Genomic DNA, 12500 nt, shown 5'->3' on the forward strand with positions numbered 1-12500 from the left:
TATATGCAAAACGCGAGTTTAAAAGTCTGACAGCCCAAAACTCCCGTGCTGCATGTTAATTCTGTGGCGTACAAACAAATGGACCAATTTCGATATGTTAAAATTCAGTCCTGAACAAAAGACATCACCTCGAGGATCTGGGGAATAAATATAAGGAATTGAATGAGTTTATTCCCCATAGGCTCACGATGATGCCTTTTGGTTGCATTCTTAAACGAGCGAGCCTTTGCGATAATTTTCTCCTTGATCCAGCTCTCTCAAGATCTTAAATTTAGTAATGGCTAACCATTAAATAGGAAAATTCCAGTAAAAATAAACAGGTGTCTGTTTTAAATCAAGGCTTAAAACTTTGGTCGCTTAGTGTTAAGTTAACACAGTTTTGAAATCCACAGGTCACAGTGGCACTTTAAATGTCACTATTCCTTGACACGAGTGATGTTGACGTTAAGGAAACTGAGAACAAGGGAACACTTGGTGACGCAAACACTCAGGGAAAAATAGAACTTAACTTTAATGGCGATGTTTCTCGTGACGTCACCCATTGTTATTAATATAAAACCAGAGCCTAATTGGCTGTTGAAACAATGATTTCTTTTGTACTGTGTTGGCGAATTTGAATATCAAAAGAAATGTGACGTCAATGCATGTAAACAAGAAATATCGCTATACTGTAACTTTCTTCAACCAATTTAATTTTCAAAGATTTATCACTGCTTAGGACAGAAGGGTTAAATTCCTGAAGTCACTTTTCTTTACGTTTAAAATAAGTTGCATGGAAGCCGCACATGCACTTGTGATGAGGGAAATTTCCCATTCTCCCGTTGCCAAAAGAGAGATTGCTGAAAACCGGCTACAAAACACCGTAGTCGCAATCAAAACGATATTGTGTCCGAATCTACAAAAGTAGCGATAACACACCTTCGTTTCCTCAAGTTGGAAAGCATTCCTGTCAACAGTCACAAGACGACTCGCTACTGAATCCATAGCAACTGAAAACAACGAAAAAACATACTTTCTAGTAATGGAAAAGAGTATATCAATGTCCAACATATCAAAAGAGGTTTAAGGTCCCATCGCTTGCTGTCCGTGATCATCGGGCGTTTACGAAACTGACAGATACGACATTCAGAACGTCACCTAAAAATTCACGCTCATTTCTGTTCAGGTCATTTTTGTGTTTATTCTGAAGTCTTTAACAAGTGAAGTGTAATCAAAATCGAACTGAAAATAGGAACTTCTTTCTGGTAAGATTCTTAATGAATCTGAAGCACATTGCCTGCTTGTAACGTCCTAAAACGAAAGCAAAGTGTACTGCGGTCTGCGCAAACGATGTACAGAGCGATTTTCATTACGGTTATTTCACTTCACCACCATCCCCGCTAAGTCACATAGAGGTTGACACTGAAGGACTCATAAAAGCGAAACTGATACAAAAAGCAAAATAAAACAAAAAAAAGAAAAACTTTACTGGTGATTGGCGCCATGAATGTTTCAAACTTATCTTCATCCTCTCCTAAGTCCACCATAAGCAATCTTCCCAGGGCAATGTAAAATGTGGTTCTACAGCGCATGTCCTTGTATGGACGCGAAGTGTGCGTTCCAAGGAATGGAAAATGTTCACTCTGGAAATAGAGAACACCAGTAAAAGGAGACTTGCTCCATAAATTCATTTTCATTGACTTTTTGTGAGAAGTGTGCCGGGTGTCACGATATTATAGCTTAATTCTCAAAACCAAAAAGGGACACACTTGCATCGTTGCAGATAAAAACTAATGATTCAGTTTTTTAACCAAGAATCATACTAGCGCAATGATGGAAAATTTTGGCCCCCCACAGCTTCGGACAAGGAGGGTAACGATAGGTTGAAATTTTAAAAAGTAGGCGAACTTTTTCAAATTTGTGGCTTTTGTTGAAAACTTTAAACAATCGTTGATGAGTGCGAAACCATTCATGGCCCGTACAGCGGCACTCATAGGCGCCATACAAATGCAATCGTCAAGTACTGCAAGGAGATGCAATACATATAGAGAACACAAAACGTGGCACTCATCGTGGCGGGTCAGGGGAGCAGAAGGGGAGCAGGAGGGGAGAAGGAGGGGAGCAGAGATGGCTCAGTGGTAAGAGCACTCGCCTCCCACCAATGTGACCCGGGTTCGATTCCCAGATCCGGCGTTATATGTGGAATGAGTTTGATAGTTCTCTACTCTGCTCCGAGAGGTTTTTTTCCGGTTCTTCCTTGCTCAATTCCTCTAACAGGCGCAAAGGCTAACGTGCAAAAACATACAACATACTAATTTCCCAAATGAATTTTTCATGAGAGATAAACATACCGTGTGGTTGTTGAGAACGAACTGTACCGCGTCTAACTTGACCAGTTTACGCGCACTACTATAGTTACAGTGTATTAAGAAACAATAAAAAAAACAACCAGAGCATTCGGAAATGATCAACAACACGAACACGCACTAACACGGCGAAGGGAAAGAATCGTCAAGTTATAGACCGTATTCATAAATGGCGGCCAATGAATTATTCTCTTGTCTTTGTGCTAATGAAACCAACAAGCTTCTTTCTTTGGCATTTTGTCCATGCAAACGAGGGTAGTTGGTCTAATTAGCACTAGGACAAAGCAATGATTTATTGGCCGCTATCTATGAATACGGTCAACGACTGCTAAACAGCGGAGAGCATTTGCAACGCTCAGGGGTGTATTCGTCGTTTCCTTTGGGAAGCTAGCAGGTGAAAAGATATATTTCAGTTTGTTTCCATCCAGATAATCATATCATGAACAAAAAATCGTATTAAGAACCACTGGTCCGGGATCTCCGGAAGATCTAAATACGACAAAAAAAATTACTGTAGCTTAAAACCGTCAAAAAAGGATATCCAACAGACAGGTCACTGAGAAGTTGCAACGTTTTAGAGATGATCGCTTCACTACTACCCCAGAACTTCATGTTTGTGATTCTGTTAAACACAAGGAAAGTATATTTACGTTAGCGTAGGTCAGAAAGTTGTTTTATTGTTTATAAAAATCTCATTCCTTCCTTCTTTTAAGCGGAGGCAAAAGAAGGACAAAATTTGCGTCTGGTTCATACCATTACTAGCTTTTGTTATAATTAGGATAGCTATTACGAAGTACTGCGCGAAGTACGGTCAACGGTTGCCGCGGTACGCATCCAGCCGCGTACAACAAAAATGAGGGTGAACAACGATTTCGTTTCGTTTGGCGCACGTAAGTGTTTTTAGGTCATAACAGGCTGTAATTTAGCGCAGGTTGAACAAATATCACTTAAAACCAAAATCAGTGAATAGACCTTGTGGCAAAAATGGAACTAATGCGGAAAAGAGGCTCCATTGACAGTATTAGCCTCAATTTCATTCTCGTTCCACCTTTCATTTTCGTTGTGAATCAGCAGTGTGTTGTGTACCATTTTTTATGCGATCTGTGTGATGCAGATTATGTCGGATACACAGCCCAACGCCTTCATCAACACATCGCTGAGCACAAACATTCGGCAATTGGAAGACATTTCTTAGAAGCCAACGTTAACAAAAACGTTTTGAAAGAATGCCAATTTACAGTTTTAAGAAAGTGCCAGGGCAAATTTGAGTGTCTTGTTTTCAAAATGCTGTTTATTAAGAAATTAAGCTTAATTTAAATATCCGTAAGTGCCAAACTATTTGTTTAATTTTCTCTTTCTTGTTTTCCGTTCCAGATTAACCGTGAGAATATGATCATAGATTTCGCGTCAACCACACACACTCGTTTCTACAAGGACTAAAGGATGGTGCGACTCGCCTCCTGTAGGTTGAAATAATATTATAATCTAAAAACAAATCTAAATTATTAAATATATATTGATTAGTCTAAGTAAAATGTCATTTTTTGGATACTTATATTTATATAAATGACTGTCGCTGATCGATACGCAAGTCTGAATAACTATGTTTTTAAGTTCTTTTTTAAACTTTTGTACGTTAGTTATTTGCCTAATATTGTCAGGTAAACTGTTCCACAGTACGGGTCCAGGGTCCAGGTTTTTTCTGAGGTGGTAACGTCCTTCCGGTTTCACTCGTATCAGATTTTTCAAATATGAGGTGCTAGACCATAACTAGCAGAGTGATCTTAAAGATAACTCGATATTGCTGATGAAGCAGCAAACAGGTGGGAGGGGCTCATTTAATGGCAAGTGATATGAGCTGAACAAAATTCCCTTCGATACCCTTGAGACTCTGCAAAGCTTAAGACATACCTTATCCCATTATGACTTACATTTTGCCCATGAAGACACTCAAAACGTTCGATTCGTCATGAAGTCCAAGTCTTTCTGACAGCCGTCGATATACCTATCCAACAGGCCAAAAAAAAATCACATTTCTGATAAAGTATCGGTTTCCGCGAATTTTAAACCTAATCGAGTTTTGAACGTCAATATCCCGTTCACATAATACAGTCAAGCCAGGCTGAAATAACGCTATTACTGAAACACACACACAGAAGTTCAAATGCGACCAAGGACACAGTCGCCGTGTGCGAAAGAACGAGGAACAAAGTCACCACCTCGATATGATAATGTAACTATGACGTCATTACACTGGAGAGATGCCAGGGAGTGTGAAAGAGGGTGGAAGCACCATCTTTGACTGAGGTTCATTCTATCCAGTTAGGTCGAAACGTGGATTAGAGTAAAACCATTTCCAGTATTTGATTTATTATTTTTCTTACGCAGCGCCTATGGTACGAATCTTTTTATAGGACCAACAATTCAAAGAGTTCCACGGCTTTTATTGTGTCATACGGAAACTCAAAAACAAAACAAACGGGAAAATGGGAACGTATTTCCCAGGCGCACCAACCTCTGGGAGCGAGACCGTACTTTAAAATCTGTGGATATCGTAAGAAACACTTTCAAAGACTTTGAACCATCAAATACAATTTTCGATGACTTCAAGACCTCAAATTTTTGTGTAGAAATTCAAGGGCTATCAATCAAAGCCAATTGCGAACCCTATATTTCGTCTCATCGAGGTGGTCTCCCATCCACGTATTTCAGGTGCACTAAAGTTAAGGTTAGGCTATCGTGGAAAATGCTTGATATTTTAACTTCGCACAGTAAAAAGGTTAACAGTTTGTCTGTTTTACCTTGGAGGTCTTTTGTGCCTGATCTCCGACATACATCTTGCGAAACTGCTCGAAAAAACTCAAAATGGCCAGTTCCAATTTCTCACTTCCTCGCTGAGAAAGTTGAGAATCTGTTAGATTCATTAGCTGCAACACTCTGCAGAAATAAAATACATGCAGTGGAATCAAACTATTTTCCAAGAACGACAAGACTTGCACCCATTTAACATTTCAATGCTACCACGTTGGTCAAGACAATCAAATCACTGTCAAAACGACTTTAGAGCGTTTTTTCTTACATCCACGCTTGGTGAATCCAATCGTGACTTGAAGGTGCACATTTCCCACACTTTCAGCAAGTTACATTCAATTAATTAGAATCCTGTTTTGCTCCTCTCAGTATCGTGAACGGTGTGATTGGTCAGAGGAATAACACTGATTTCACTACAGTATATTTAATATAGGCTCTTAACACAAGTGGCTTCGATAAGTACCGACCGACAGCCGACGAAAAGCGTCAGCTACTTCGGTGAGTAATTTTCGTTCATTATATAGGCAGGAGTGTTTTATCATTTTTCTTTCTAACACCGAGGACAAACGTTATCACAAATTCTTGCAACTCGGCGGCAAGAATTTCTTCACCTTTCGCATTTCTTCTTCACTTGCAAGGAACTCCTTGAATAATTTTAAGTTGTATGAACTTTTATTCTTCGTGTTAGCAGTTTCTTGTTTCTCAGAGAAGGATTTTACGTCAGCTTCAGAGAACTTCACGAATCTAGAGCTCGCCATTCTTCACACACCACCAAGATCATGCAAAAGGCGGGAAATGATGTCATCAATATCCTCACTAGTGAGGATATGATGGAAAATACGCCACTTGGGTCCGGGATGTAGTTTCGTATGAATTTGGGGGGTGGTGTATTCTCCAGTAAAACACTCCTGTCTATATAATAAAGTCGGTTACCCTACTCCAATCAGCCGCCAGCTTAGAAATTTTTATCGAAGCCCCTGCAACTGGCACACGATAGGAAGCCTCAAGCCTTCCCCCAAAAAGGATGCAACACAGGTCTACCAAAGGGGTCCCCTTTTGTCGTATATGACTTATTAACAACTATTCCATGAGCGCGCGTTGGATATGAGATGATAGATTGCCAACGAGGCGCGTAGCGCCGAGTTGGCTATAATCATCTCTTATCCAACAAGCGCGAGTGGAATAATTGTTTTATTAAAAACGCCCCCAAATATAGAAAACTAGACTACAATAAAAATAAAAAGGCCCAAAAAATCACGCATATGCTTGCCGTGTTTGTAGATCATGGCATAATGGTTCATAACCCATGAAGGCTTAGCCAATCAAACTCTCGAATTGCATTATCCAATGATCCAGTTTTTAACAATATCTGTTATTAAAATACACAATACTTCTCTAACGAGAGAGGTTCCAGCTTGAAGCAAAGACCATCATAGAGGAAGTGTGACGCGCTAGCGCCCGCATCATCGCAACTTCACGTGCAATGAATTTGTACCTACCTACAAACCAGTTCACCATCCAGTGCATCATACTCGTCTATTGTCGAATAAGACACTCGACCACCAATAACAGAACCAATTATGTAAACAAGCCATGTCAACCGACCTGTGAAAGAATATTAGGAAGTTGAAAGTGTTAATGACAGTCTATCCCCAGTCTCCCTACTAGCGGGGTTTTGTACCCCACCGGAAGTGAAAATTACGATTTTTAAAAGGCTAAGGGACACGGAATGAAAATCGGTATGGAATTTTTCAAATTGCTTTTATCTCAGAATACCATGACGTTTGGATTAAGTCAATGAAGAAAAATCTGTCATATACACTTTAACCCTTTCACTGCCATAAATGCCATTGACACTTCTAGATTTTACTCTGTCTAACGCCAGACGATTTTACTCGTCAATGGGGGAGCCCTCGGCAGTGAAAGGGTTAAAGGGAGCATAGTTTTCGAGTGGACCTAGATGTACATGTAGTTATCCCATTTACCAATAAAGCGGCCCAAAGTGACGAGTATGAAATTAAATCGTCTGGTGTTAGACAAAGTAAAATGTGTAAGTCCCACTGACTCACTCTCAGCCGAGGAGGCAAAGGGTTAATTAAGCAAAGACAACGACAGACACAAAAACGTCATTTGATGATGATTTGGCATTGTGTTCAATAAGCAATACTGAGAAGACAAACGGCAACCTGCTGTTAATCATAAAGGACGGAAATTCTCTTATTTTATCTTGCTTCTCCTTATTTTGAAGTTACACGACATTTTCTGCTTACAGGCAATAAATGAACAAAAATCAAACAGCTTTCTTTGATTTTTGGCAAAAAGAAAGTTTCATCCTGGCCTTTGCTGTTTTCCCTTAACGCGATTCTTAATAATAATGTCACTAATGTGTATGTGTTATTCTATGAATTTTGGGGTTGCACAAAGTTGTTCTGGATGTAAAATATGTACTGATATCCCAGGATTCAAATTGTCAAGATTGGTGAGGATATTGAAGACAAAATTGCAAATTTATCGTCAGTGCTAACAATGTACATGTACGCTCTTCACCTCGGCTCAAAATTGGTCAATTTATACAATACATACTTAATTGACCGCTCCCCATAGGGGCTTTTCAGGGCCAATGAAAACAATCAACGAAACAACAGAACACAACAACAACAACTGTTAAGAATCCCAACTGGCCGGAGGCAAACCAGTTGGCTATTTACAAGTGCAGCTGGGAAGTTGAACCAGGGACTACCAGGAACAAATTCAGCGAGTGGTCGGAGCGGATCTTGAACCCGGGATCTCCGGATCTCAAGGCAAGCGCTCTAACCACTGGGCCACACTGCCTCCCTAAAGAGACAATTTTTGTGACGTGATCTCCTGTTATTGATGTCTCAGACAAAGCTTTATAGGCTATCGAAACAATGACTTCTTCAAATGAATTCGATGTTCGCAAAATTAACATCAGTGTTTGCAAGCAGTGAATATCGCTAATAATGCCCGAATCAAAAAGTTGTTATAAAATATCTTCATTAACCCACCATATCTTGACGATGCAATATTGCAATGCAATCAATATCTTGATTTGCAAAATAGCGTTTGATCCGTTTATATTATCCCTCACCTTCTTGAATTGCCATATCAGTGGTAGAAGCTGAGGTGCTTCGAACCAATTCTTGATAGCTCTGTGCTGCTTGGTCAAATAACGAGATTAACAACTGGCAAGTCTTCTCATACTCACACCTCCCAAAAGTAGAAAGCTACAAACGAACAAGCCAGAATTGATCTCTTCATATGATGTTAAATCACAAAAGCAGAGTGCCGCCTCATCCCATTCTTCTGATCTTGTGGCCAAAAAATGAGTACTGATAATTACTGTGTTTTAACCGCTTTTTTCTTGCCATTAAAATCAATCCTCGTGCCAAATAATTTTGTCATCCAATGAGATCAACGCATATGTGAATTTTCCCGTGCTTTTTAAATCCAGCTATGTGTATTTTTAGTTCTGACTGCAGGGCTCTACGGGCTGTTTGTGACTGTCTTTACTAAGTCATTCAAAACCTAATACAAAAGAGATAACTTTAACCCGATCAAAAAGAAGGAAAAGAAAACAAGCAAAGCAATCAAAAGAAAGAAAAAAACTCGAGAGGCCATAGGCTATTTGCGTCAAAAAGGAGTCAAAGACTTTCCTCGCGTTTCCTCCAACATGCACATGGTTAATAAACATTTCAAGATTTCTATCCATAATTCTCCGCATCAATACGCCATTGCCGAGATACTTAGCAAAACCTCTGATTTACCTGGTCAAGTTGCTGCTGAACTGTACCAGTATCATCCAAAGGATCCTCGACACTGTCCCTAAAACAAAACAAACAAGAAACCCGTCAATGAGCGGTCTGCATGTACATGGATATAGGGGTGTCTAATTAACGTCCTTGGGGATGGCATTGCCATGATCTGCTGACCTTATCACTGCTTCAACCGAAGCCAGCCTTGATGTGACATAAGCTTTGGTGACCTGCAAATGAAAAATACTATTTTGAAGCAACTTTTAATGATTGAAATCTCAAGAAAAGCTGAAGGTAACAAAAGGTTACAAAATCACTCAGGCCCAACTGACCAAAACGTAAAAATTTTGGTTTTCACAAAACCTGTTGTGACTTTGGCATTCAAGACAGTGAGTTCGATGACTTGCAAGTGTACATGTATGTCTTATGTAGTGCAATATTGCAATATCTTACTTAACACCTTGGTCTTCATATCGTTAAAAACGTACTTTACAGACAAGCCATTGGTGTATACAAGGCAAGCACAAGTTTCATTGATCCAGTTTACTTATCTTGACAGTCGAACAGATTCATTTTAGAATTAAATGCGGTGCATGAAAAATAAATTTAATTCAATTATTGTCATTTTATTACAGTGCATTTCACAAAACTCTTGGCAGGCGATTTGCAAAGTTCGTTGTAAATTTCAAAAGTTCGCTTCCAACTTTGGGAATTTCATTTCGGAACTGTCAATCAAATGGAGAACTTTGAGACGGACTTGGGAATTTCGCACCGAACTTCGTGGAAATGAACACTGAACACTCATCACAAAAATGCTGCTAAATACTGGAAAAGTATATTTTCATTTTCAAGAGTCAGGTGCTTCCTGTGGAATAACGCTGAAGTTCTTGAAAGAAAATAAACCAAGATCTTGCGTTACGCTGCGGATGATCGATGCACGCAACGGGACATTTTCGGGCAAACACTGAAACGTTATTCTTTACCAGTTTCTTTTGGATTTCACTGCTGTAAATGCTGGCGTTGGCAGTTTTACAACACTCCATATAGTTATTCACATCATTCAGCACACGCTGACCGAGTGATATTTCTTCATTTGTTGTCTTCGATATTCCCTCTCCGAACGAAAATATCAACAATTTTGGCAACGGTTTGTTTGGGAAGTCTCAGTTCCTATCCTATTTGAGATGGTCCTTTCCATTCTAACCAGCTTTCAATAATTTTCTGCCGAACAAAACTTGGAATTGCCTTTTCTTGCACGGTGAAGGCACTCACTTCAAAACAACAACCGAGAGCCATGGTGAAATTACTTCGCCACATTAATATTCCCACGAAGTTTGGCGCGAAATTCCCAAGTTCGTTTCAAAGTTTGCCATTCGATTGACAATTACGTATTGAAATTCCCAAGTTCGAAGCGAACTTATGAAATTTACAACGAATTTCGCAAATCGCCTGTCAAAAGTTTTGTGAAATGCACTGTAAACGTACCGCAGTTTGTTACTTAGAAGACTTCTTCCGTTTTTGCATAGCCTGATCTTAACACAATGGGGGTTGGGAGAATTCAAGACAGTTATGCAAACCAAAGACAAAGTCGAGGTTTTGCATAACTTTTGAGGGCAATGATTTTAGCGGAGCTCCGCAGAAGGCGCGAGCGCGCGTGCGGAGTACCATTGTTAAAAAAATATGGTAACCCATCGATGCGAGAAATCTTGGTTTTATAGCCATGACGTCATCCACCGTCCGCAGGTACGTACGTTACGTCCATCCCTCCAAGAGCAAGAGGTCCCCAGTTTAATCCTCGGTGACTCCAACGTCTGTTTCGACTTTCCTCTGATCCATGTAGCTATAGTTTTAAATACCCTTTAAATGGAGCACCGTCTGCTTCCATTGATACAAGTTTCATAACTGAAGGAACTACCGACGTTCAATTAAGTCATTTTACCTTTACCTTTACCTCTCATGCAAACACACCTATTGACCAATGATAGCACGTGTACTATCTGAGTTGTTTTACAAAATTATTTACAATACAAGTAAGGAATACACAAGAAAGTAAACGGATCCTGTCTCCCAACAAACACAAGTTCACTAACAAAAAATAAAATAATGACGAATCATCTCACTGGTCGTACCTCTGGCACGTAAGATTCCAAAAGGTGTGGTTCAGTGTTTTTTACATAAGGCATTGAAGCAACCATCCTTTGCCATAAACTCAAAAGATAATGTAAGCTGTTTGGAGCAAACTGCCACATCTGAGAATTAAATGGCAATAGAAAAACAATGTAGTTATTTACTAGAAGATTTAAAATGATACCATAAAAAGTTGATTATGCACAATTAAGATAGTAAGGGCCTCAAAAACCGAGAGACAGCTCAGTGATCCTTACAAGGATACACGGTTTGTGTTGTTTCATATCCCTGAAAAGATCCTTAAACTTGAGTTTTATTTTGCCACTATGTTTTCTCAGATGGGCAACAACGCCACACATAAAGGGGATAGAGCAGGGATAGAGCTCTATCCCCATTCTCCACTCGGCTTTTCAACTTGCTTGCGTGAATAAAGTGGGTGGTTCGATTTAGAAGAGACTTCTACATGTGCATATAGCAGTCTAAGTTGTAGTTGACCCATGTCTGAAAAAAGTCATCTACTACTAACGCTCAAGCCCTTGATCAATGTAGCAAACCCTTCAACAATTAAATAAAAATAATGTTGTTTGCAACAAAGTAGAGACAAGTGTAAAATCACTAATCTACAGTATCAACATGAATAAGGAAAAAATTAATATTCTTCGTTAAAACTTACATACAAAATAACGCAGGTAAAAATATGCGAAGAGTAAGCAGGAAGTACATGTATGTAAAATTTTTAACAGTAATGAGATGAAGAGATTTATTTATTGACGGTGACTCAGGGAGACTCGGAAAAAATCCCGGGTGTTCCTTTGCAGCCGTCTAACCTACGACCCTTCGACTTCTAGTTTGGATGGTCTACCACTGAGCTATAAGAGACTCGTAGAGAAGATATACAGAGTAGATATTAATACAAATATGAATAAAATGAACAAGATGATCTAATAAGCAAGTGCCATCGGGTCTCTCCGGATATGCTACAATAGTCTTCAGAACAAAATCTCTGCAAATTCGCTGCATTCCTCTTGAGGATTAAAGGAACATTACTTTCTTATGTAGAATACACGAGATAAATAGCTGGTTTTTGATGTGAGGGGAAAATCAGAGACCTCGAAGAGAAACTCCCAGAGCAGAGCAGAGAACCAACAAACTCAACCCACATAAAATGTCGTCAAGTCTGAAACATGGAACACTGATCCTTTGCATGACTGAGAAGTTACAGTACATGTATGTCATTATCATCGTCATAATCATCATCAATTCCTTCTCCTCACATAAGATTTACTAAAATCTACTGAGGCAATGACAATGACAAAAATAATGACAATGATAAACAGCAATCTAACAAACCCTGTATGCTCCATACCCAGTTCTCACCTGCAAACTGGTGACAGTAAACTTGGCAATAAGTGCTATGAAGTCACTGTATCCTTCCACTTTCACT

At 39.4% G+C, this 12500-nt stretch overlaps 1 protein-coding gene across 1 annotated transcript in view; it reads right to left on the reverse strand.

Annotated features, from left to right (window-relative positions):
* LOC138007299 (exportin-7-like) overlaps positions 1–12500 on the reverse strand; it is a 46438-nt gene that overhangs the window by 18689 nt on the left and 15249 nt on the right. Inside the window, exons 13-24 of the mRNA XM_068854118.1 lie at positions 12434–12500; positions 11059–11178; positions 9107–9159; positions 8942–8999; positions 8266–8401; positions 6656–6761; positions 5147–5282; positions 4277–4350; positions 2887–2967; positions 2331–2394; positions 1469–1622; positions 919–989 (exon numbers count right to left, since the gene is read on the reverse strand). The exon at positions 12434–12500 is cut by the window's right edge and continues 80 nt beyond it. Coding sequence (XP_068710219.1) covers positions 919–989; positions 1469–1622; positions 2331–2394; positions 2887–2967; positions 4277–4350; positions 5147–5282; positions 6656–6761; positions 8266–8401; positions 8942–8999; positions 9107–9159; positions 11059–11178; positions 12434–12500 — 1120 coding nt within the window. The remainder of the gene's footprint in view (positions 1–918; positions 990–1468; positions 1623–2330; positions 2395–2886; positions 2968–4276; positions 4351–5146; positions 5283–6655; positions 6762–8265; positions 8402–8941; positions 9000–9106; positions 9160–11058; positions 11179–12433) is intronic.

The sequence above is a fragment of the Montipora foliosa genome, chromosome 6 (genome assembly GCF_036669935.1).
Source record: "Montipora foliosa isolate CH-2021 chromosome 6, ASM3666993v2, whole genome shotgun sequence".
NCBI classification, from domain to species: Eukaryota; Metazoa; Cnidaria; class Anthozoa; order Scleractinia; family Acroporidae; genus Montipora; species Montipora foliosa.